Source organism: Lepidochelys olivacea, assembly GCF_965140295.1.
Source record: "Lepidochelys olivacea isolate rLepOli2 genome assembly, chromosome: 3".
Taxonomy (NCBI): Eukaryota; Metazoa; Chordata; order Testudines; family Cheloniidae; genus Lepidochelys; species Lepidochelys olivacea.
The window spans coordinates 40,951,645-40,973,488 of record NC_140413.1 but is presented as its reverse complement, the minus strand read 5'-3'; the positions used below and the strand labels follow the sequence as shown (position 1 = coordinate 40,973,488).

Below are 21,844 nucleotides of genomic sequence, written 5' to 3'. Positions count from 1 at the left end.
GGTCACTTATCTCTCACACACTGCTACCCATGAGAGGGGTAGGAAGTGCTGTGGATTATGGAGTATTTATATCTCCTTACTGTCTTGTGTTGGCAGAAAAGATGGGCCAAAGACTGGCCTTTTGTGAATGGCCTCATTGATTACAGTGGGACTATTTATAAGAAATAAATAAGCTCTTATATAGCGCTTTTCATCCCTCGATGCTGAGAGAGGTCACTTTCATTATCCCCAATTTACATATGGGAAAAGCGGAGGCACAGAGTGAAGAAGTGACTTGCCCAAGGTCACACAACAGGCCGGAGGCAAAGCCTGGACTAGACTCTGAGGACCAGTGTGGTGTTCTATCCACTAGGCCATGCTATCTCTCAGAAATAAGGCACTACTCACCATCAACAGCAGCTGCAGAACTTGAACCCTAAATAAGTAGAATTCACGTTCCAGAAAAAAAAAAAAACTAATCAAGTCATCCAGGTTACCATTGTCCCCCACCCCTATTTCATTCTCTACTTTCTACCCGAGGAGAGAGGATGGTCCAAAGGTTAAGGCACTGACCTAGGACTTGACAGAATTGGGTGTCATGAGGATAACTCTATTAAAGATTGTGAGCTGATGGTGACCATATTAGTATTTAAAATAGCACAGATATCTATTTATCTGCCTAACCGAAACAAAGAGAAAAAAAGACTCTTGGCACCATGGAAGGTAAAAAAGAGCAAAATTAGATCAGAAGCTCTTGTATGCAGGAACCATGGTTTTTTCCCCCCTCTGCTTCTACAGAGCTTAGCGCAATAAGGAACATGGGACTTCTAGGTGTTACCTCAATACAGATAGTAAATAATAATACAAGAAATCTTCTCTTTTATCTAGTTATTCTCAGTTTGGCTGGAAACTGAAAGAGAAGTCTAAAGACTTAACTCATGAGGAAGAGTCAATAACTTTATATGTCTCTTTCAAATGAAAATAACTATTTGGAAAAATATAGATTATTTTCCAAATGTATTCAATGTTTTTCATCCTCCAAATGCTCTTGCTCTCAATACTTTGACGTCAAAGTACCAAAGTAACTAAATTGTTCTTGTAAAGATTTTCATTCTTAATTAGGTCAGAAAAATGCTTCACACCACACAAAACATTCCAATCACAATGTGGATCTATACACTATTTGACTGCATACATATTAAAACGACATAAGTCAAAACTTATTTTTATTAGTATAAAAACCACATCAGAACCAAAATTAACACTAGCTTTTTCTGTTCTTTCACAAGTGACTTGTGATTGCTGTGAGAGAAAGAAAAAGTTCTGTTTTGAGAACAATTCTACTTCCCCAGCAAATCACCCAGTGACTCCAGAATTAACTTAGGCTTCCAGAATAAAACAAAATGAAAAAAAAAAAAAAAAAAAAAAGCGTATGGATGCAATACATGAAATTTACTTATTTTTTTTAAAACAAAAGGAAAATAAGGAAGGGTTTGCTCCAACCTCCCACTCAAGTCAATGTGAGTCACCAAAGTCCTAATTCTACTCCCATTGATTTTAGCAGATCAGGATCCAACTGAGGCAGTTAATGTAAATATTTACAGTTCTTTTGGATCTAATCGCCTTTGGAAAAATGAATGGTCTTGTTTCCTGTCAGGAAAAGTAATGTTGACTACATCTGAAAAATTACATAGTTCTTCAATATTTTCAGCAGCCTCATTTAAAGAAAAACAAAAAACAACAACAACACAGGTCACTAAGAACATAATCAATAAAATCTCTCATTCTCCATAGCTCTAACAAAGAATCTGAAGTAAACAGGGAAGTGCTTTTGCAACTTAGTCCTACAAACAGGATTGGAATGTGGAATCCAGAAAACTATCAATAATTGCATTCACTCAATTATCTGTAATATTGAAATGTTATCCAAACAAATCAGAAATATTGTAGCAATGCAGACATTGTTTTTCTACTGTAACTAAAGCAAGGAAGAACACAAAAAGGAAATACTAGCATACAGTATACTGCATCTTCAAAAAGCTTTACAAATATTATTTTAAAATATTGGGACTTCTGCTCCTAACCCCGATACCAACAATCTTCACTTCTTAATTTACATGCAGATGGACCCAGTGGTGCGCTGGAGCTGGTTCCCGTGAACCAGTTGTTAAATTTAGAAGCAGTTTTAGAACCGGTTGTTAGGGCTCCCTGAGCTCCCAGGTTTGGGGGGGAGGGGAGAAGAGGCGGTCATGGGATGGGGGGGTGGGTTGGCTAGGCAGTCGCCGCCCCAGAAAGTCCCAGCCAGGCTGGGCCGTGGCTAGGGCAGCCCCCCAGGCCAAGGGGGCCCCAACACGCAGCGCTAGACAGGTGCATGGTGTAGGGCTCAGTGTTATAGAAGGGGGCTGTTGGAGACAGGGCCAGCTCTAGGCACCAGCAAAACAAGCAGGTGCTTGGGGTGGCACATTTCTAGGGGTGGCATTCTGGCGTCGGCCATGACGCCCCTAGAAATGTGCTTCCGCTGCCCCAGCTCGCCTCCACTTCGCCTGCTCCCCTGAGCATGCCGCCGCCACTCTGCTTCTCCTCACTCCCTCCCAGGCTTGCTGCACGCCAAACACCTGTTTGGCACGGCAAGCCTGGGAGAGAGGGGGAAGAAGCCGAGCGACAGCGCGCACGGGGGAGGCGGCGGCGGAGCAGAGGCGAGCTGGGGCAGGGAGCGGTTCCTCTACCCCCCCCGTTAGTTCCTGTGCTCCCCGCCCACTCTTGCTCACCTCCGCTCCACCTGCTGCCCTGAATGAGCTGCCTCCCCCTTGCCTGAGAGGGAGGAGGAGAAGCGGAGCAGCGGCATGTTCAGGGAAGCAGGTGTAGCGGAGGTGAGCTAGGGCAAGAGGTTGCAGGGGGGGAGCCGTAGGAAGCAATGGGGTGGGGGGGAAATGCGGCACGCCCGGGGGAGGAGGCAGGGCCGGGGATTTGGGGAAGGGGTTGGGAAGGGGCGGAGCTGGGAGGGACACGAAAGAAAGCAGGGGTGGCCAAAATTTTTTTTGCTTGGGGCAGCAAAAATCCTAGAGCCAGCCCTCATTGGAGAATGGGCTCGGTGCTAGAGGAGGGTGCATGGAGCAGTACCATTTGGAGGGCGCGGGGCTATGGAAGGGCTGCGGAGCCCCACGTCCTGTCTCAGGGCAGGGGCCACGCTGCAGCTGGTACCTACACTGAGCCGCCATCCGGGCAGCCACTCCAGGGCCCTGCGCGCTGAGGCTGATCCGATGCTAGCCGAGCTCCATGCTGCTTCCTGCCCGGCCCAGGAAGCGCGACCGGCTGCGCTGGGCAGGGAGATCAGGCACCATGTGACTGGGAGCCGCGTAGGGCTGGGGTGCCAAGCCCCTGGCAGCAGCAGCAGCCTCCTCTGCCCCAGGAGCCGGGCAGCACCAGCTGGTGCCATGGCTGGGGGCTGCCTTGGGCATGCTGGGGTGAGCCCCGCCCCAGTCTCTCCCACTCCTGAGCTGTGGGGCTGTCCAGCCTCCACCGCTTGGGGGCACTCACATCCCGCGGTGGGGAGTCGGGCCGACGGCTGCCTGCAGGAAGCCGCCGCCCCACATGCCGGGAGCGACCCACTGAAGGAAGGGCTGCAGGACTCCTGCTCCACCAGCAGGCACCTGGGATGGAGAACAGGTCTGGGGAGGGCAAGGGGGCAGGACAGAGGCACATCCCTTACATCAGAACTTTTTATAGGTAACCGGTTGTTAAGATTCTGGCAGCTCATCACTGGATGGACCCAGTGATTGGGTAGAGTCTTTTACATATCTGACATCTATTATTCGATTCTTAAAAGTAGTGTCACCAATGCCAATAGGATTTTATTTGAACCACAGGTTGTTTGACCAACTGGTTTGCATCAAGAACAATTATATAAAATATAAAAGTAAATGCAAAAAATTTGCTTTCCTGTAATATTAAGGTTGAGAAATTGAGCACCCAAAAAATGTATGTAAACTACAAAGTTGAAAGCTCACAATTAAGTCTGGCCTATGAGAGAGAGAGAGAGAGAGAGAGAGAGAGAGAGAGACATCCATGTTATACCTTGGGCTAGGTCAACAGCTTGTTTCATTCCTTTGCCTTATTTCCTTATCTGTAAATGAGATGATAATGTTTATCCTCCCTTGTAATGCATATTGAGATCTATGGATGCATTATCCACGTTTAATTAGATAAGTGAAGGATGAAAGAAAATATGGTAACATCAGAGAATGTTTATAGTCTATTTTCTTAACTAGAAAGTTTCAACTTAACTTTTTTATTCTTTGAACAGTCTTTCCAAAAGAGTAGAGAATAGAAACCAGGGCGAAAGTTTAATCTTGAACTTGGAACCAAATAGCACACATTCAGAGTTTAGTTCCAAGTAACAAGTACTGTACAATACAGTAAGTCACTGAAGCAGATTTTCCAAAAATAGGACTCCTATTCACTACCACTTCAACAGAACAAATTTCTTTTGGTCTGGTTAACTATTTGCCCACGCACATGACATTCAGCTTAACTTTTCATGATTGAGCAGCTAATGTGTAGGACATGAATCAACATTATGCAGTTATGCATTGCTTCCCACACTTTTGCTGATTCATGCAATTAAGAAAAAAAATGAATCCATGTTCTTATTTGGGACTGAGAAAGTCAGCAAAAACATTTTGCATTTCCCCACTTAGCATCATTCATGTTCTTTAATAAAAAATAAAAAAATAAATAAAAATACTAGTCATGCTTACTAATCCTGAGGTTCAAAAATACCATTCACTAAGTCTTTTACTTCTAATCATGTCAAGATTCCTTCTTATAAGAAAATGTATAATTGGTTTAATTCTGGATAGACATTAAGGGCAAAATTCTCCTCTCAGAGACACACGACAGATCTTGACCCCAAGATTCTGCTCTTCCTCAGGACAGGAGCTTCCTACCAATATCCCTGGAGCAGAATATTAGAGTCCTGATCCATTATATAGATCTGAGAAGGGAATTTTGCCCTAAACTGATTAATGCATCTCCCTTCCTCATCATGTATGAAGAACATAATTACCACAATATGTCTAACCAATTTATTAGAGCATAAGCTTTCGTGAGCTACAGCTCACTTCCTCAGATGCATATCGTGGAAACTGCAGCAGGCTTTCCTCCTTTTCTTTTTGCGAATACAGACTAACACGGCTGCTACTCTGAAACCTGTCACAATATGTCTGTACATTATATTAGTGATTCTCAAGCTGTGATCTGGAAACCACTGGTGGTTTTCCAGACATTTGCTGGTGGTCCACGAAAAGATGGCTTTCCTCCATTTTACACCCTCTAAATTACATTAACATACAGTTAGGATACAGTAAGCACTTTCTCGATATTAATTTTCTATGAAAGTTACAACAGGGATGTTCTGTGAATAGGAGAAGACAACATCCATATGACAATTTCTATGTCTATACGAGGTCCACACTAAGAAAAATTTGAGAAACCCTATACTGCATCCATAACTTTGATCTTATTAAAATGTGCTGTATATCTAGCACAAACCTTATTAATTGACAAGCATCAGGAAAACAAATATACCTGGGGGTTTGGTAACAAAATAGGGATTACTTACTATAACTGGAAGTTCTTTGAGATGTGCGGTCCCTATCTGTATTCACACATGGGTCCGTGCGCTCCATGCACTTGAGTCCAGATATTGTTCAAAGCAGTGTCTGTTGACTCATACATGTGCAGTAGCTTCCTTTGCGCTCTCAACTGTGGGTATAAGAGGCAATGTGGGTCAACATTTCTCCTGTTGCTCTTCTTACTGCAATCCAACAGGATCCAAAGCAGAGGGAAAGAAGGGTGGGTAGCGAAATGTGGATATGGACCACACATCTCAAAAAACATCTAGTTACAGTAAGGAGTCTCCATTTCTTCTTCGAGTAACGGTGCTTATGTATATTCCACATGTGGGTGACTGGCAAGCAGTGTTCAGACTAGAGATGGGTGCGAGGAACCTGGTAGCAGAAATGCTTGTAGTACTGCCATTCCTAAGGTTACATCTGCCATTGTAGCTCAAGTTAGAGCATAGTGTGTCTCAAACATGTGGACAGAGCTCCAAGTTGCTGCTCTGCAAATATCCTGCAGTGGAACGTCCTAAAAGGATGTCATGAAGGCCATTTGTGTGTGTGTGTGTGTGTGTGTGTGTGTGTGTGTGTGTGTGTGTGTGTGTGTGTGTGTGTGTGTGTGTGTGTGTGTGTGTGTGTGTGAAGTAAGCTGTAAAATCCCCAAGGAGGAGGAATTTTTTCTATTTTGTAGCACTCTAAGATGCATCCCAAAAGCCACTAAGAAATCTCTGTGAGGATATGGCTTGCCCATGCACTCTTTCTGCTACAGCAACAAGGAGTCTCAGGTTTTTTTTAATGGGTTTGGCTCTTTGCAGGTAGAATGCACCTGACACCAACGGAATGAAGTTTCTTGTCTTCAGAAGAAGCATGGGGTTTCGGCAGAAACAGAGGCAAGTGTAACCTCAAACAATCCTGAGGAGGAATTTGGGATGTAACCTAGGGGAGACATTCTCTTTGTGGAATACTGTAAAAATGTCTGTCATCATGGCTCCTAGCTCATTCACCCTTCTGGCCAAAGCAATGGCCACTAAGAACTAGGGATGTAAATAACATTTTTAAAAAGTAAACATTTAAACTATTAAAATTTTACTGGTTAAACATTTAACCATTAGGCTCCACTGCCTCCCTAGGCGCCTGGGATCCCGCTGCCAGCCCCGCGCAGAGCCCAGGGCCGGCAGCCAAGACCTCAGGGGTGGGGGGGCAGCCAGGACCTGTGGCTTATTGGTTAATCGGTTAACATATTATATCCTTACTAATAACGCCACTTTTATAGATGAGTGGGTCATAGCACATGTTGCCATAGGTTCTAAGGGTGGACATGTGAGTGTTGACAGAACAAGGTTAAACCTACACCTCAAAGGGACCTTAATGATGGGTGGAAATGTCCTGATCAAGTCCTTAATAAATTGCACAGTAGCCAGGAGTGTTAAAGACAAAACGCCCTTTCAACAGAGGGAGGAAGGCACAAACCGCTGCTAGGTGCACGCCAGTGAAGGGCCAGACCAGAGGTCTTTAAGGAGACAAGATAGTCTAGGATAACTGGAATGCCCGCAGAATCAAGCAAATGTTGTTGGCAATGTGTCAAGGCAGTGTCATTTAGCCCAGTAACATGCTCCGGTAGAATCTTTTCTACTTTGGTTAAGGATTTCCTAGGCAGGGGAAGAGCATACGCATTCTATTTCTGATAAGAATGGCTATACTGGGTCAAACCAAAGGTACTGGATACCCCTTGCCCTCATGATTATTGACCCCCTCAAAGAATTCTAGCAGATGGGTGGGGCATGATTTCCCTTTACAACAACCATGTTGATGCTTCCCCCAACAAATTACGTTCATCTGTGTCTGACAGTTTTGTTCTTGACTATAGTTTCAACCAGTCTGCCCAATACAGTAATTGCCAGGATCACCTCAGGAGCCCTTTTTAGAAATTAGCATCACATTAGCTATCCTCCAGTCATTTGGTACAGAAGCTCATTTAAATAATAGGTTACAGACTAGTAGTTTTACAATTTCACATTTGAGTTCCTTCAGAACTCTTGGGTGAATACCATCTGGTCCTGGTGACTTATTACTGTTTAATTTATCAATTTGTTCCAAAATCTCTTCTAATGACACCTTGTGATGCTCTGTACCTCGGGGGGACACCCAGCACCCCCATATTCATCCTTGTAAAATGACTGTGTGGTATCCAATGCAAAGTTTGTCATGTCAAGTGTCTTCAGAAGGCTCACGATGTACTGAACATTGTTATTATAGTAATGGTTGTTACCGTAATGTTATAGGTTGTAATTTCTTGTATATAGTTATGAGTCTGAAAATGTGTTCTCATGGCTTTAAACAAGCCCAGGCAAAAATTCTCCAAGAGCAGAGAGGCAGTTCACACCTCATCGGGGCACGTATGGGACAAACCCAGCCCAGCCTCATAAGAACAAAGGACACTGGCCTAGGCATCAACAAAGGATCTGTTGGACTCGAGAGAGAGTCACCCAACTTCCTTTGGTCAGTTTGGGACTAAGATGCAGTAATGCTCACCTGACTCAGAAAAGGGGGGTGGGTGGCAAAGCCAGGAGGGAAGAAAGAACATGATAAAAGGGAGAGATGTTTACCATGCTCTTCCTCTCTCTTCCACCTCCATCTACAGACATCACCACCAAGCAACTGAAGCGCTGATCAAAGGGGAGAGCCTGGCTGAAGAGCAACCAGCCAGCTTGTGGTGAGAAGCATCTAAGTTTGTAAGGGCACTGGAAGTGTAAAGATCAGCTTAGAATGCATTTTGCTTTTGTTTCATTTGACCAAATCTGACTTGTTATGCTTTGATTTATAATCACTTAAAAATCTATCTTTCATAGTTAGTATGTTTGGTTTGAAACGTGTCAGACTCCCCTTGGGATAACATGCCTGACATATCAAATTTCTTTGTTAAATTGACAAACTCATAAAAGCGTGCAGCATCCAGCGGGCATAACGGGACACTACAAGATAGAGGTTCCCAGGGTTGTGTCTGGGACCGGAGGCATTGGCTAGTGTCATTCGCTTGCAAGTAGCTGGGAGCAGCTTACATGCTAGAGGCTGTGCGTGAACAACCCAGGAGTGGTGGTTCTCACAGCAGAGCAGGGTAAGGCTGGCTCCTAGAGTGAAGGATTGGAGTGACCTAGCAGATCACTGGTCCAGATAACACAAGGGGAACATCACACAGCTGGATGCCCATCCAAAACCCAGGCTGGGAGTTGCTTGATTTTCCAATCCTGGGTTAGGGGATCCTGAAATGGGCAGATCCTGATAGGTGGGTGTGCGGACATCGTTAGGAGTTCCGTGAACCAGAACTGTCTGGACCAGTAGGTTGCTAGGAGAAGGATAGGAGCTCTGTCACAACAGATCTTCTGTACAACTTGTTGTAATAAGGGGATGTAGGGAAAGGGGTATCTGAGGTCATCCATCCAGGAAAGCATCATATTGAAAACTGCAGTCTTGGGCTCCCCTAGAGCAACACGTGGGAAGGTTTCTGATCATCTGCGATGCAAAGAGATCCCATAGCAGAGTTCCCCATTGTGCAACTACATTGGTTAGAACTGTGGTCTGCAGGGAAGCTTCTGCAAAACTTGTCTGCTAATGAGTTGTGAACACCCAGAAGGTACACAGCCTATATCATAATGTGGCATCTGATACACAAGTTCCAAAGTCTGACTGCTTCCAGGCAGAGGGGACAAGATCTCGTTCCTCTGTTTGTTTATATGGACCACTGTAGTTATACTGTGACATCTGTACATGGAGTGAGCATATGAGGGGAAGGAAGGCCTTGCACACAAGGTGGACCTCTTTCAGTTCCAGTAAGTTTTATGTGTAGCCTGGCCTCTCTTGGGGTCCAGGTACCCTGAGCAATGTGGTAGTCCATATGAGCACCCCATGCTATAAGGGAGGTATCTGTCAGAATGGTGGCCCTTGATATGAGGGGGCTGAAGGGAGTCCCCTCCATGACTGTTTGGGTTGGACCACCAACCATGGAAGATGAGAACTCTTTTGGGAACAATATCAGAGGGGCAGTCATGTTCATCACCTCCTCATCAATTATTAGAAGTGGACCACATCCACCCTGATTGAATTGGTCCTGTCAGCACTGGTTCTCCACTTGTAAGGTAACTCCCTTCTCTTCATGTGTCAGTATATTTGCGCCTGTATCTGTAATTTTCACTCCATGCATCTGAAGTAGGTTTTGTACCCACAAAAGCTTATGCCCAAATAAATGTTAGTCTTTAAGGTGCCATCGGACTCCATCACTGTTCCCAAAAACAACGAGGAGTCAATACGATCTCTATTTGGTTGGTATGTTGAGTGGAGCCAAGCTTGAAGACACCGCAAGTGGAGTCACATGGGGCATGTGGCCTAACAGAGAAAGACATCAGCACACTGTAGTTTGCAATTTGTGGGTGGCACAAGAGATCAGGTTGCTCATTATGTAAAACCGGTCTTCAGGGAGAAATGCTCTCACAGAGACTGAGTCCAGCTGTGCTCCTATAAAAATTATGGTGACAAAGCAGACTTTTCTTCTTTTATGCAAATGGCTAAGGTAACAAGAAGGAGCTGAAGAGATCAAGTTGCTGACATAACTTCTTGAAAAGATTGGCCTACTGTTAGGATATAGATATTCAGGCCTGCCTGTAAAGGCCTATACTTTAAGAATTTAGGTATATGTTTACCATTTAGCTAGTAATAGAGGTATACAAGAAAGAATCTGTGTCATATCTTGGCTGCTACCACAGTGAAAAATTTTATTAAAACTCTGGGTGCCATGGCAAGCCCAAGGGAGCATGCAAAACTAGTAGTGCTTGTGTCCAAGCACGAAGCCCTGTGAGATGGGTGAATATTTATGTGGAAATATGAATTTGTGATGTCAAGAGCCATGAACCATATTGCCTCCTGAAGGAAGGAGACTATAGATGCCACCATAATTGTCCTGAATTTCAGCTTTTGAATAAAGATGTTGAGTTGCATAGGTCAGGATGGGTCTCCTCCCTCAGTGTTTTTTGGAATCCGGAAATATGAGGAGTAGATCCTTCTCCCTTGGTACTGAGGCGGGATGCATTCTATCACCTCTGGCTTTAAAAGGATTCAATTTCCTGTTGAACAATTGATGAGAGTGGTACCCTAAGGGGGATAGGGAAGGTGGTTTGTGAGGAGGAAAGGAAAAAACTCTATGGAGTAGCCCTGATGGATAATCTCCAGGATCCAACTGTCTTTGGTGATCTTGTTCCAGCTGGGTGAAGAAAGTAAGACAGCCTCCAAAGATGACAGGAAAGAAAGTAGGTGGCAACAATGGTGGCACACGGGTTTCAATCAGCATGTCAAAAGTGGCCCTTGGCCTGTAGTTGGGAATAAGGAGAAGCTGTGGCAGTAGAGGGAGCCCAGAAACAGGACCTCTGAATCCTCGGTCATTTATATGGAGGCTCAAGTGGACGCTGGTTAGGGTGACCAGTATGTTCCGATTTTATAGTGACAGTCCCAATATTCAGGGCTTTGTCTTATATAGGTGCCTATTATTTCCTCACCCTCATCCCGATTTTTCACACTTGCTATCTGGTCACCTTAACACTGGTAATATGGAGAGTGTGAAGTGGGGTGGTTGTAGTCTAAAAGGACTCTCTCTGGTGTTTCCTTCTAGGGACTAGAGCATAAATCCCCTGAGATCACAGAGTGGCTCGAGTCCTTCAGAGAATGCAAGGATTCATCTGTCTTTTCATTAAGAAGATTGAACTCAAAGGGAAGGTGTTGGATGGTGTTTTGGACCTCTCTAGGAAAGCCCGACAACCAGAGCCATGAGTCCCTTCACTTCTGGATGCCGTATCTGCAGCATCTATGGCAGCCTGGAGAGCCACCTAAGCTACTAAGCTCCCCTCATCCAGAAAGGACTGCATTGGACTCGGTCTTCCACGTGAAGTTTGTCTCTAAAGGCCACGATCCTGACGTAGGTGCTGAAATCACATGAGCTCTTTCCATAGCTGCCAGTACCACCAGCGAATTAGGAGCAGGATGGGAAAACAAGAAGTCAGCTTCTTTGGCAGGAACAAAACAACGTCTTTTTGCTGTACGGGCACAAGATGCTGGTTTGTGCCAAACCACTCTGGCTGGTTTTAATGTGGCCTTATGAATTGGAAGGGGCCACGCCAGTCAGTCCCTGTGGCTGCAAAATGTCCAAGAGCCGGTGTTGAAGGTTCTGGACCTCTTCTAATGGATGTGTAGATCATTAGCAACCCTTTGGAACAGCTCCTGATACTGATGCTGGTCTTCCAGTGAAGAACACAATGAAGGAGTGATGGTATCATCCAAAGATTATGAGAAAGCCCCTACTGGAACCGTTACTACTGGCAGAACTGGTTCTCGCTCTTCTTCCTCGTACACCTATGGAACTGGCTTGTGAGAAGAGAAAGAGCAGTATGACTCCTGAGAGGGGTCTGCGTGCCTGCCATATGAGCTCCAAAGGCCCCGATAACACCAGGAGGAAGGGTCCATTGGTCATCGTGATCCTAAGGGAATCAGTACCTGCTGTTCATGTCTGGGGGTCATATCTGGAGAGATGGTAAGTACAGCCTCTGAACTGTCTGTCAGGGTTCCTGTGCCTTTGCAGAGATACTGGTGCAACTATTTCTTCTGACTCCTCAGATTCCAAAGGATGGTTCCATCGGTAGCAGGGGTACTGCTGGTACCAGGGTGCTCCTGCCCGATGAGTGGAGATGGAACTGTTCCTGAGAAACCAGTAACGATTCCTCCTCCAGACTAAGGAAGTCCCTCAGGAGGGAAGGGCCTGAAAGGAGTGGAGATTGCAAGTAGGGGAGGAATACATCCCCCGGTGCTACAAAGGTCTCCATACAGCCCCAAGTCCAGGGAGTTCCAGCAGAGATGCCTGAAGGATGCAGCTTGTTTGTCACAGCCAAACAGTTTTTGGATGAATGAGGTGGCACCGATGAGGAGTCCAGATCTGCATTCATAGATGGGACTGGCAAACGTCTGTCTTTCTGCTTTGGTACTGCAGTCACCACCAGAATTAGCAGATCCCCTTTTTTCCCCCATGCCTTGCCCTCCAGCCTGGGGCTCTTCAGCAGAGCTGGTTCTATGGGTACAATATGTGACAACTCAGGGAGGAAACGCATTTCTTCTGGACAGTCCTCTGTGGGGATCTGTCCCTGCACCCATTAGAGTACCTCTTACTCTCATGGGGAGCCTTGTAGTAGGAGTCCTTGGGCTTTGGTGGTAAAGGCTCCGCTCCAAGGCTTGTGCTTGGAGGGGCATGGCTGGTCAGTTGAGGCCTGTGTACGGGGGAACAAGGTCTCCTGGCCCACGTCAGAGTGGGGGCTCATAGCAACTTTTTTTAGTTAGCGCTCTTGAGCCTCTCTAGTTCTGGGTGGAAAGAATAGACAGATTCTGCACTTTTCAGAGATATGTGCCTCACTCTGTTAGTATAGGCACCATTGATGCTCATCAGTGATGGAGAAGGAGCAAGGACAGGAGACATTCTTGCATCTTGGGACTCTGGGCATAGTTCCAGGGCGGGGAGGATTTTCCGATGGCAGGGAAGGGGAAGGGAACTATCCTATACTAATTGACTAACTACAACTACTAAGCTAAGATATAAAACTATTTACAAAAATTTTACTTTACAAATTATGCATGGAGTGAAGGACAATTCCTACTCAGGCCACGAAGCAGTAAAAAGGAACTGGAGAGGTGTTGACCTGCACTGCCTCTTATGCCCTCAGTCAGGAGCATGAAGGAAACGACTGCACATGTGTGGGTCAAAGGACACTGCTTTGAAGAATTTCCAGACTTGGGTGCATAACATGCATATGGAATTGCACACAGGGACCATCACTCGATGAACTTAAAATTCTGTGAACCCACGTGTACATTTTTCAGTAATATGACTATACATATACATCTACAACACAACACCCATTATCTATGTATGCTCTTTAAAAAAATGTGTGGAACACTTATTAGTACCGCTACCATTGGGTTGCAGGGTTACTGACTAACTTGAAAATGGTAAGAATTCAGAGTAAGAGACATTTACATTTTCATTCATAGTTGTTAATTTAACAGTGTCCATCTTCCATATGAAGCAGTCACACAGGACAATTGCTCCAGGGCACACCAAAACAGGAGCTAGACTTGAGAAAAGGCACATGTGGCCAGACAAGACTAAGATGCACTTTCAAAAGTGTTCTTAATTAACAAGTGCATTAGAAGGGTTCTGGAGTCGCTTATGCAATTTTAACCTGGAAATGCCACTGGAAACTATTTATTTTAAAATAAATCTGAGATTGCCTAAAGTGAAAGAGAAACGGTGTGTGAGAAACAGAATGAAAAATCTCTTCCTCCAAGTGTAGCGATGAAGTAAGGCATGAATTCCACAAAACCAATTACTTCAGCACATACAGTGCCCTCAGTTTTGTAGGAATGAAAAATATTTGAATAATCCAGTTGATTGTAGCTCTGAATAAGACTTTTTTTAAAAACAGAAAGATCTCATCAAAATATCTTCATATCGAGATTATGTAATTTGGCTTATGCACTTCAGAACAGAGTGCTAATGAAAAATGATCTCTACAAAAATCAAATTAGAGGCAGATAATTTTTCTACAAACAATAGAAAAGTTCCATCTACTTCATTATAGAAAGACACTAGCCTTTCCATAGCTAAGGTTGTAAGCAATTTTCTGTTATAAGATTGTTTAACATAAGTACATACCACTAAGCTCCAGTGAGCATTATCATGCTTTATTTAGCTTTTTAAATATTTACAAGCCATATAGGGGCTCCAACAGGACCAAAATTCACAACAGGAGCATCTGTGGTGTTTATATTACACACCATTCATACTTGATGATGCACAGGTAAATACCATCAATGTCTGAAGATCAATAACTAAAGTGTCCTGGGAGGGAAAAATTCAAAACAAGCATTTACAACAGAAGGAAATTTCCAGAGGAAAAAACCTGTTAAAATGGATTTAAGGATGAAATACACATCAATAAATGTAAGGGGGGAAAAACCCAACGTTTTAAAAGAACATTACTGTTTTAAAAATCTAATCTTAGAAAGTCAGGAAACTGAAAACTAAGGTTAGACATAAATATAAAAGCTTGGAAGTATGGCAATACAGAGTTAAAATAGCCAAAACAACTGTAACTCTGTCCCTATATCCTTATCACAGTGTGGACCATCCTTATAACATCCTATACCCATGTCTATAAGTATTTAAACTATTGGGCCTGCTCTTTAGCTAGTGTTAATTGACATAGGGTCATTGAAGTAAGTGAGACTACACTGATTTACACCAACTAAGAATTTGGCCTCTTTTCTATTTTTAAAAATGATTAACAATGAAAATGTAATATAATGGATGTATGTCAGCTCCTCTAGGTCACAGGGTGTCTAGTCAGCTTCCAGGAGAGTTACTTTGGGGTATCTGCAAAAAGAACAGGAGTACTTGTGGCACCTTAGAGACTAACAAATGTATTAGAGCATAAGCTTTCGTGGGCTACAGCCCACTTCATCGGATGCACAGAATGGAACATATAATAAGAAGATATATGTATACACATACAAATAAGTTGGAAGTTGCCATACAAACTGTGAAAGGCTAATTAAGATGAGCTATCATCAGCGGGAGAAAAAAAACTTTTGTAGTGATAATCAAGGTGGCCCATTTAGACAGTTGACAAGAAGGTGTGAGGATACTTAACTTAAGGAAATAGATTCAATATGTGTAATGACCCAGCCACTCCCAGTCTCTATTCAAACCCAGGTTAATGGTATCTAGTTTGCATATTAATTCAAGCTCAGCAGTTTCTCATAGGAATCTGTTTTTGAAGCTTTTCTGTTGCAAAATTGCCACCCTTAAATCTTTTATTGAGTGGCCAGAGAGGTTGAAGTGTTCTCCTACCGGTTTCTGAATGTTATGATTCCTGATGTCAGATTAGTGTCCATTTATTCTTTTGCGTAGAGACTGTCTGGTTTGGCCAATGTACATGGCAGAGGGGCATTGCTGGCACATGATGGCATATATCACATTGGTAGATGTGCAGGTGAACGAGCCCCTGACGTAGAGTGGGAGGGGTCCGGGTAGCTACCTGGTTATTGGGTAGTAGAATCGCAGACCAATCTCAAGAAAGTAAGTATATTGCTTGTGGAGAGGAGGTGAATGGGGTAGCCTGGTCTTTGCAGCTTAGAGTAGAATTGTGGATAGCAGAGGCATTGGGTACCCGTAACTTATGTTGGTTTTCATGGAAGTTGAGGTCATGTAGCATCTTCCAGGGGGCACTTAGCACCTTGCAGGATAAAGCTCTAAATTATTTTATAAGACAAGACTAAAACAAAGCATTTTTTAAAAACTACCTTCCTTTCCATAGCTGGGCTGCTCATTCCATTTGCTAGTTTTCCCCTCTCCTCCCTTACACCTTGAGGAAATCCCAAGATTTAGGTATAATACAAATGCAGGCTATAACTGTGCTCAGATTTTATTTTAAACCTTGGAGTCAGTCCACTGAAATAACTTTTGAATGAAGGCTATTTGCTTTAAGAGTCAATGATTCAAATATACTAGGGATTGCTTTACACATTTTTAAGTAACTTGTATTTTTTTTATTGTGCGTGTACACGTGAAAAAGAATATCCACAGATATTTGCTTACAGAGAAAACCGTGTGTTGTACTGCTGTGCTAACCTCTACTTTAAAAATGTTAAACTCCTGTTCGTACAACCTTCACAAATATCAAATGTCAAGTTGGTGTCTAAAGAACTACTGTCCTTGACCAGCTACACATGTAAACAGTTCATGGGCTACTGAGCCTAGGGGTGGAATGGGATAAGATGCATTAAACTGAACAATGCCTGAAGTCATATAATCAAAGCTAAGATCAAACAGATCACCCAAGTGAAAAGAATGAAGGGGCTGATACAGAGGAGAAAGCAGCTGAATGAGCACAACTCTCCTAGAAGTGGATGACTACAATGGCACCTCTCAGGATCAGGCAGGAAATACATATACTATGCGTCCAAAAATGGAAAATGCAGGACTTTGGTTTTACTGCAGAAAGCATGGCTCATCAGGGTTTACTAAAGACAAGAGAGGATTCTGGGAAAATATCCCATTTCTTTACAAGAATAAGTTGTTTATAGTTATGACATTTTCCTATTCCATTAATAAAACTGATTTATGCCAGAAGAGGAAAAATCATTTTTAGTAGAACAGTGAAATTAAGAAGCATCAAATTTAAAACAGATAAAAGGAAATATGTTTTTATACCTAGCTTGATTCATCTCTGGAGCTTGCTGCCACAAGATACTGAGGCCAAGATCTTAGTAGGATTCATAAGTAGTACTGAATAAAAACATTCACAGTTGTACTGAGGTAAATTTATGAGGGATATAAAGACTCATGCCGCAAGGTCCAAGCCAAGTACTAACTGATCAGGGTAGGAAGAAACTTTTCCTATGGGCAAGTTATTCCCTAACTGTCTATTCCCAAGCTCGTGGTACTGGCCACTGCTGAAGTCACTGTATTGAATTAGATGGACCATAGTCCAATCTAATACTGGAAGAGAAAGGCATCTTCTGTAAAGCACATGTTCTTAGATCACACACTCTATGGGATTGCTTCTGTATCCAAAAATTTCAACTACAAAGAAAAACAAGATTATATACTGTGTGTTGCAGTGCTGTTGTAGCCCTGTTGATCCCAGGAGGAAATACTCTCTCACATCATCTACTTTATCTCTCTTATATACTGTATATGGAAGGAATTGTTTGACCATATTATAACTATACATATTTGTCATTAGTTTTACATAACTTCATTGATTTTAATTTCCTATCAAAAAGCCAATGTTGGACAAGTACATTGTTAAATAAAATAAGTGAGCCTAAAGTGATACAATGTCCTTGAAATTATTTTTGTTTTTATTAATCACGCCCATGTAACTTGTGGGTGCCACTCTGAAAACTGGGCAGAACCCCAAAGTTGGAGAATGTATATTTTCTGCTAATAAATCTAAGCATAAACATTTAACTGCATCTTGAGCACTTGCTACCTTACAGCTGAAAACCAGTGAAAATAGTTTCTTTTGTGTTCTTATCATATATCAGAAATATTACTAGTCTGGAAAAGTAGCACATGCCATCATTGATCACTTATTTTTGTAGGTAAAACATGTCCTAATAGAAACACACACAAGAAAGCAACAATACAAACAAATTTTCTCCTACTCCTTCACACGCACTGGTGATTCTTTTTAGAAATAACTTTAACCCAGCTGTCCACAACCCAGAAGATTTGTAATTATTGCTCTGTTATATTTTGTTTTTACACCACAAGTCAACTGGGATACACATGAATTCTAGCTCACTGGAAATTTTAAGCACAATATAAGAAATTCAGAGAAACTACAATTTTAGGGACATGAAAATACCCTCTGGCCCAATGTGCTTGACCTTTTAAAAATGGACAAAAGAAAAAAGGTGCCAAAACATAAACGAGCAGTCTTTAAAACTGCATGAAAAGTTTAACTCCCGAATGGAGAAAAATCTCAGTTGAAAGATATGGGGGACTCCGCGCATCTCTACCTGTCTGCCAATCATCCTACAGCTCACAAACACTTTCTCTCTGGGAAAGTTTATTAAAAGAAAAAAAGAAACATCTTCAACCTGATTTCAAAAGGGCTGGGTTTTTCATTTCTACAGAAAAAGGTGATCGTTCTTCTCTAAAGACTTAACTTAGGAGGTTATCCCCAGCACTCCAGTGTCAGAGAAGCACTATTTATTTACATATTCAAAAAATAAAAAACAGACGATTTGCTAGGAATTAAATATACAAAATACCCTGCACTCAGACAAAGCAGGACTTACGTTTTTTTCTTTTTTTAAACAGAACCGATGAGATCAGAAGCACACTAACGTGCAATGTGTTTGTAGTTTGGTGCTCTTCTTGTGCGTGCCCATCCTGAAGGCAACTCTGCCCCCCAGTTATTTTAGAATCCACAAGAGGCGACACACACAGACCCACAATCCATGATTTAAGACACACTCACTTGTCCACGAAGCAATGCAAGGGCAAGGCTTCCATTACAACAAGCTTTAAACTTTTCCACACAAGGGGAGAGAGCATGTGTGTAGTTGGGGGGGGGAGGACCTCAGACATCCATCTTCAAGGGGATGCCATCCTGCCTGCAAAATACGTTAGTTTCCCTCTTCAGACACGTCACTAAACTTTCTCCCTGCCCCCCTCCCCCAAGTCTTACACCCACCCCCGCCCCGGCGCACACAGCTGCCTCCCCTCAGCCGCCCACCCACGCGAAGAGAGCCGGTCCCGGGCAGCACTCACCAGCCGACACGCACCGAGCGCTGCGGCGTATTCTGAAAGCCGCCCCTTGCCTTGCACCTTCGGAGGCCCCGCGGCCCCCCCCTCACCGCGGCGGCTGCGGGACCAATGGTCTCGCTCGCCCCTTTTTAAAACATATCAACTGTCTTACAGCGCAGCACCACCCAGCCCGCCGAGCTACCCTGGGACTAGCCTCCCCACGATTGGAGGGGCGGCGGAGCCCTTCCGCCGGCCGGTTGGCTCCTTCTCCTGCCAGTCTCTGCTCCGCCGCTGGAAGGGGCGGGGACGGCTGCAGACCGGCCTCTCTCTCTCCCTCCCTCCGCCGGCGCCACGGACACCCCGCTCCTGCGGGGGCACGTGACCCGCCTGCTTGCCCCCCCGGCGCACAGCTGGGCAGGGAGGGAGCTGTCAACCTCTCCGGCCCGCCCGCTGCCCAGCTTCGGGGCGCCTTCCGCCCAGACGGCCGGCTTCTCCGGCGTGTTTCGTCCCCGCGGAGCCTGGAGCTGAGCGGGGCTAAAGCGTCAGCCGCGGACCTGCAAAGCCTCAATCATTCGGCAAGAGACACCGCGGGTGTGAACGACGCTGTTGTGGAAATCGAGGCACCGCACACGCAAGAAAGGGGATGTCTGGCTGGGAAGTTATAGAAATCAGAGCCAGAGACGGTATCCTGGGTGGTTTGTGTTCTTTGGAAACAGGGCACAGCGAGGCACTGGTCACCTGGCTCAGCAGCTTCAAGGATTTTAGTAGCAGTTCGACATTTAGGCCAGAATCTGAACTTTTGACCAGCTGTTTTCAAGGGCGGCTCTTTCAGTCAACTTCTAGCGGGAGGGATTCAGGCAAAGGCAGCTGCTCTAGTCGCCCAGAGGATGTGACACACATATTCCAGCAGTCACCTCCACAGCCTCAGCAGAGTATCAGAGAAGGCACCCCACCGCCTTTCACTGAACAGACCAACAGCAGTGTCTGCAGTTAATTAGCACATTTTGTAACCATGGGGAGTTATGGGTGTGAGAAGCTTCCCCCAGGGTGCCACCTGGAACTGGGGTACCACTGAGCTCTCTGACCCACCAGCCTGGGATCCCTCTCACACTCTGCTGCTGTGACAAGTTGCAAAGCCCTCCCAGCTTGCACTTTCACCAGCATTCACACAGGTAGGGACACACCCAGCTGCAGTTACATGCAGGCTCTTTAACTGCCAGCCTCAGACCCCAGAGCAGTACTGTCCTGCCCTGGTCAAATCTGGCCACTATATGGGTTTAATACCCTGTCTGCCTCTCCCTCAATGTGAAGAGGACCATGCACACTTGTGGTAATCAAGTTGAGATTTTTTCCCCAGACCCCTTAGTCAAACGCACACTGGTTTGGATTAAAACATAAGATACATTTATTAATTACAAAAAGATAGATTTTAAGTGATTATAAGTGATAGCAAACAGATCAAAGCAGATTTCCTAGTAAATAAACAAAACTGCAAACTGAGCTTAACATACCAGATAAGTAGGATATGAATTAGCAAATTCCCACCCTGAGTGATAAAGAGGCTGACAGATTGTTAAGGTACAAGCTGCCTTGGCTTTGCAGCTTGGGTTTCCCAGGTTTTCATACACAGGCTAGAAATCCCTTCAGCCTGGGACCATCACTTCCTCCAATTCAATCTTTTTTTCTCAGGTGTTTCCAGGTGTGTCGTTGTAGGAAGAGTGAGGTACCATTATGATGTCTTTTATATCTTCTTCTCACTTGCTGGCAAGCTCTTTTGCTGTGACCTGGGTCAAACAGTTCCCATTGTGTAGTGCTATCTCTGAGAGGTTTCTATTGTAAGCAGTTCCTGGGGTAATCCTGGTGCTTGTGTGCATTTCCTTAGTAAGACATTAACATTGTTTGGCCTTTTTACTGTTGTACCTGAAAGGCTGCTTGTGAGTGTTTTCAACCTCAGAACATGTTTCAGTAACACATACATAGTCATATGTATGTACTTCTCATACGACAATAGCACATACAATCCAATGAGAGATGAATGTCTAGCAGATCAAGACTTTTAAAATGATACCTCACAAGGCATACTTCGTGCAAAACATATCCTACTTAAACGACAGTGGTGAATAAGGGGGTTCTAGGGTGTCACAATGGGGGGGGGTCTACCTGCATTTTTGATCCTGAGCCACCACTAGATTGACTCCTGTTACAGACAGGTTGGTGCCACTCCAGAGGGACAGACCATCCCTCATGATTTAGAAAAGCCATAGAGTGGGTCTCTGATGCTCCAATTTAGGGTGCATGAAGTATGGTAGCTCCCAAATGACTTAGCAAGGCTGCAATCTGCAAAGCATCACTTTCCCCATTCCCACTTGCCCCGTGGCCATGCCCTTGACGTCCAAACCTGCACACAGCTCGCCTTTATAGCCGTGACTTAGAAGGAGATAGACAGCTGTCCAGGGGAGGAAGTAAATGCTCCCGGGCCCTTCTCACAACCCTCCTCTGTTGGATGTGGTCCATTGAGCTCCACTCCACTTACACAGCGAAGAGGACGGGAGATAGAAAGTGGCATAGGCTTGTGTCAGTGTGACTGCCTATAAAGCCAATGAACATGCCTGGATATCACTAAGGACCTGATCCAAAGCCAATGGAGAGACTCCCACTGATGTCAATGAACACTGGATCATGCCTTCAGGGCAGAATTGTGAGACAAGTGCAAGTGAAGGCATAATTTGGTCTTTAGAATCTTTTCTACTATTGATGCATGAGATGCAGAGCATGGAGCTTGGCTTTTAAAACCCAAGCTGAGTTTGCAAGGCCCACAGTAAGGAAAAAGACCAAATCTCTTTACCTAGATGCTGAACCTATTTAATACAGAAATCCTTGTAAGACAATAAAATATGGA

General features: G+C 44.3%; 1 protein-coding gene across 8 annotated transcripts in view; it reads right to left on the bottom strand.

The window, feature by feature from the left end:
* The window catches only part of ARHGEF10 (Rho guanine nucleotide exchange factor 10), a 192,144-nt gene extending 172,968 nt beyond the window's left edge, over positions 1-19,176 (bottom strand). For 3 of the 8 annotated variants that reach the window (XM_084624278.1, XM_084624284.1, XM_084624279.1), the window contains exons 1-2: positions 18,970-19,175; positions 5,600-5,742 (exon numbers count right to left, since the gene is read on the bottom strand). In XM_084624278.1, coding sequence (XP_084480404.1) covers positions 5,600-5,666 — 67 coding nt within the window. In that variant the 5' untranslated portion in view covers positions 5,667-5,742; positions 18,970-19,175. Of the gene's footprint in view, positions 1-5,599; positions 5,743-18,494; positions 18,656-18,676; positions 18,813-18,969 lie in introns of those variants that run through there. The other 5 variants (XM_084624285.1, XM_084624281.1, XM_084624280.1 and 2 more) reach the window with 5 other exon arrangements.
* Between the last annotated feature and the right edge of the window lie 2,668 nt (positions 19,177-21,844).